Source organism: Quercus suber, unplaced genomic scaffold (assembly GCF_002906115.3).
Source record: "Quercus suber isolate HL8 unplaced genomic scaffold, Cork oak 2.0 scaffold_283, whole genome shotgun sequence".
NCBI lineage: Eukaryota > Viridiplantae > Streptophyta > Magnoliopsida > Fagales > Fagaceae > Quercus > Quercus suber.
The window spans coordinates 607173-611426 of NW_027069739.1; the positions used below are offsets into that span (position 1 = coordinate 607173).

The window sequence follows — 4254 nt, forward strand, 5'->3', positions numbered from 1 at the left end:
GCATCTTCATTTGTGAAATTAATAGCTTGCTCGTTTGCCTCTTTCGTCCTAGGAACTCGTCCAGAGAGTTAGACGTTCAGCACCACCTTCAGGTAAGTCTTCCTTGACTTGGATGATTGTCATGCTGAAGTACCTCCTACAATGACTCTTATTTCTCCAAGTGGGGGCCATGATGGCTCTTCTATCTTTCCTTTCAACTTCTCGTCCTTATAATCTCGTCCAAGAAAATTCCTAAACTTTCCTTGCCTAATGAGATTTTCTATTTGTTGCTTCAAGTCATAGCACTCGTCTGTGTCATGCTCATGATCTCTATGAAAGTGACAATACTTATTCTTATTGCGTTTGTTGGGATTTCTCTTTATCTTCTCTGGCCACTTTAAGTATAGATCATCCTTGATTTGCATAAGCACTTGATTAAGTAGAACATTCAAGAGCGTGTAATACTGACCTCTTCCTAAAGACGAACCTGCCTTCTTGTTGTCTCTATCCTTCTTCTCTCATATTCGAGCCTTCTTTGGATGAGGGCCTTGTTCAGGATGGCGTGGGAGGTCCGCTTCCATTGGCTCTAGTCTTGTCCTTTTCTTGGCAATAATTGCATCCTCTGCATTCATGAAGCTTTGAGCTGAATGGATGAGCTCAACCAAAGTCTGCAATTCTTGATCATAGAGCTTATGGATGAATAAATCTGAACTAACTCCATTGTGGAAGGCCGCTAATAGCAACTTGTCATTCATCTCGCCTACCGTCAAGGCTTTTCTGTTGAAGCGAGTTATGAAAGAACGCAAACTCTCATTTTCTCCTTGCTTTATAGTTAGCAGGCTGGACAAAAAGTGTTTATGCCTTTGTCCTCCAATAAAGTTGTTGATGAACAACTTACTCAACTCCTCGAAAGAACCAACAATGTTTGCTAGCCCCTTAAAGGTGGTTGGGAAGGTCCTACACATTATCTTATCTGGAACTCCTTGAAGGTGTATTGTGGTCTTAAAGGTTGCAATGTGGTCACATGGGTCGCGCGTTCCATCATATGAATCCAATGAGGCATCTTGAACTTGGAAGGCAGGGGATGACTATTGATGGAAGCTATGAAAGGGGAATCGGTTCGATGAACTAAATCCTCTATGTGATTCGACATTCTCATATTCTCCCTCATCTCTTCCATGGCTCTCCTCATTTGGTCCATCTCCCTTTCCAAGTGTGGCACCCTACATGAAGTGGTACCTCTTGAGTGGTTCTCGTGCTTAACATTTTCTTCTTCTCTAACTTCTTGACGTTGAGCTTGTCCTTCCGCGCATTGTTCATGATGTTACCTCCTTTGGTTGATCTCTCGGGTCAGTTCTTGATTTTGACGGGTTAGCTCTGCCATGGCAGCTGCCATGGACTATATTTGTTGGACTGAAGGCAGTTGTATGACATATGCTGACTGGTGAGCGCAATTGGGGTAACTGGAAGTGTTCCCACTCTCCTGGAGGCCTAGACTAGTGGCCATTGACATTGTCCGAACCATACAACCTTTTGTCTAAAAAAAATAAATTGCAAAATACAAATTTAACTTCCCCACAAACGACGCCAATTGATGATGCATAGAAAATCAGTAGGCTGAATGCTCCAGGCTTCAATGGACTAGTGGTTATTTGGAAGGCATGAAAAGAAAAAAAGACAAGATCAACGGTGACTGGGGTGAATTGGCCAAAAACCATACAATGCTTAAGTTAGTTTTTCTCTCTAGAACTCAAGAATTCTAACTTTTAGGAATAGTAGAAACTTACTTTCATTTAATGTGGATAAGTCCTTATATAGTGAGCTTTGGAGTGGTTACTTCCTCAACGTGTATGGAAGTTAGAAGGTTCAAACTTAACTTCTACAACTGCTATGGAAGTTAGAATATTTAATCTCATCTTCTACAACTACCATTAGAAGTTAAGAACTTAGTGGGAAGTTAGAGCGATGAATAAGGATTTTGGTCATACTTCAAAATAGTAGAATGTGGTTTGAATTATAAGCTTTTGTACATAAAATCATTCTAGAGATTTTCTAAGTGTTGAGGGGTCATCCAAGTGTTTCCATGCTGGATGACCTTCTTTAGTTTGGACGACCTCCTTATGCTGGATGACCTTTTTATATTAGGACAATCTTTCTGGACTTGGATGACACTATGGACGAACTAGAGATGACCCAATTTTTGGTTCACCATCAATTTTAATTGTCACAAGATTTTAATGAAGAGTTTAATATAGAATCAAATTTAATCTCAATCAATAATTTATATATATAAAAATTTCCTCCATCCCAAGATATGGACCTATTGTCCCTAATCTCTCAATTTCTTTTTCTTCATCTTTTGTATCTCTTCTTTCTTTCATCCTTTTTTCGATCTTTCTCCTTATCTTACCTAATAAATCCTATCTTACTCTTTGTGATCCACAACATGTGGGGTTTTAGTGGTGATGAAAACTTAGGATTTGAAGCAGGTGACAACTTAGAGTGGCTAAGTGCTCAGTAATGAGTATATTGACCAGGTTTTGGTGGTTTTTTTCTTTTTGGGAAGGGAGTGTTGGTGAAATTTTATGGTCGGTTTCTAATAATGGAAGCTAGAGTGTCATGCACAGCAATAACACAAGGGAATAACCCAAAATATTTATAAAGAAAAAAAAGAAAAAGGTAAATTTGGATTAGTAAAGTGACTGCGCGACTAGTTTAATACATTGATTTAGAACTTTGAGAAGTTTTGTTTTGTAACTTTTGTTTGCTATTATTTATTCCATCAGGACCTTTTTTTATCCGTGGGTTAAACGAACTTGTTTTTACTTCCCGTCGTTTTACATGGGTACAAAGTCGAATAAATGCACAAATGATACAAAGGTGTGTACCAGTCTGAAGTTCATCAAGAATTACAGACTTTATGGTTGAACTGCTAGTATAATATAGTTCTTATAACATTGAAACTAACAACCTGATCTTCTAATTTGAAATTAGAAGCTTATAAATTTTCAAAATACCCAAATTGATACTTTTTTCTACATTTCTATCTCATTTTTTTGAGAAAAAAAAAAATCTTTTTTGATCAATTTGGGTATTTCTCAAAAGTTTAGGGGGTTGATTTGATTTTGATCTAAAGTTTAGGGAGTGTTTTTGCATTTGCCTAGATCTGTCAAAACTAGACTCGAACATGTCCACCGGCTTGAACCTAGGAAAAATATGGGTATATGAGTTTTTTGGACATGTGAATTACTTTTTGTTTTTTATATGCTCTTTTTTCCCCCCTCGCTTTTTTAAGAAATTCAATTCTCTACACTTGTTATTCTCTTCTTCAACTTCTCTTCCACACTCATATATGAGGCTAATTGGCTAGAGCTTTAGTCACCACCAAAGCTTTCTTCTCAATAGTCTCCTATACTTTGTTAGCCAATTTTTCTTTTGCCACCTACCGAGCCACAATCTAATTTAAGATCTCTCAATCTAGTGAGGATAAATTTCTCCATTATTCTCTCAAAAGTCAAAATCCCCAATTTTTTATAAGCTTAGGTTGATCTAATGATTCATTGTTTATGTATATATTATTATAATTAGAATTTAGTAAATTAGGGTTTGCAAATGTTGCAATTTTATGGATTTTGGACTTTAGGGCATTCAAATTATGGGTTTAAGAATGTTTCAATTTTAATTTTACAACGGATTAGGGTATGAGAATGTTGCAATATGTAATGAATTAAGTAGTTATGTATTATTTAACTTGAACTATGTAAATTTCAGATTTTATGTATTGTTTGATATTTACTTTAGAGTGTTTTTGTTTATTTGTTTTCTTATTTGTATTGAAAGGAAGACATAAACAATGTGATTAAGTTTCTTTTATACACACACACACACTTTCATGCGGAAAAAAAATAAGGGTCATACAATGTCAACTCAACCCTTACAAGACCGAGTTGGGATCATAGGTTTGTTAACCTGTTTAAGACAACTTGTTTCTAACCCAAACCATATCAACACAAACCTATTTGCCAATTCTTTATATCACTTTTTTAAAAAATAAAATAAAAATCTTGAGAAATAATATTCTAACTTATAGAAGTATTTATTTAAAGAATAGTATATATATCTTATGTTGCAATTGAAGTTTACACTTCGTTTGGAAGTTCCTAAATTAATAACAAAGCATTTCTTTTGCACATAAAAGTTTTTATTTATATGTTTATCTAAAATACAATGAGAGTGCAGCTCCCGCCGGGGGGGGGGGGGGGGGTGGGTGGTGGG

General features: G+C 36.1%; 1 protein-coding gene across 1 annotated transcript; it reads right to left on the minus strand.

Annotated features, from left to right (window-relative positions):
- Positions 1 to 497: 497 nt before the first annotated feature.
- LOC112025638 (uncharacterized) lies at positions 498 to 944 on the minus strand. The gene has a single exon (XM_024058308.1). The coding sequence runs from the start codon at positions 942 to 944 to the stop codon at positions 498 to 500; it is 447 nt and encodes a 148-aa protein (XP_023914076.1).
- Positions 945 to 4254: the final 3310 nt, after the last annotated feature.

Coding starts and splice junctions, on each gene's coding strand:
- LOC112025638 (XM_024058308.1), bottom strand. CDS start 944: ATGTGTAGGACCTTCCCAACCACCTTTAAGGGGCTAGCAAACATTGTT.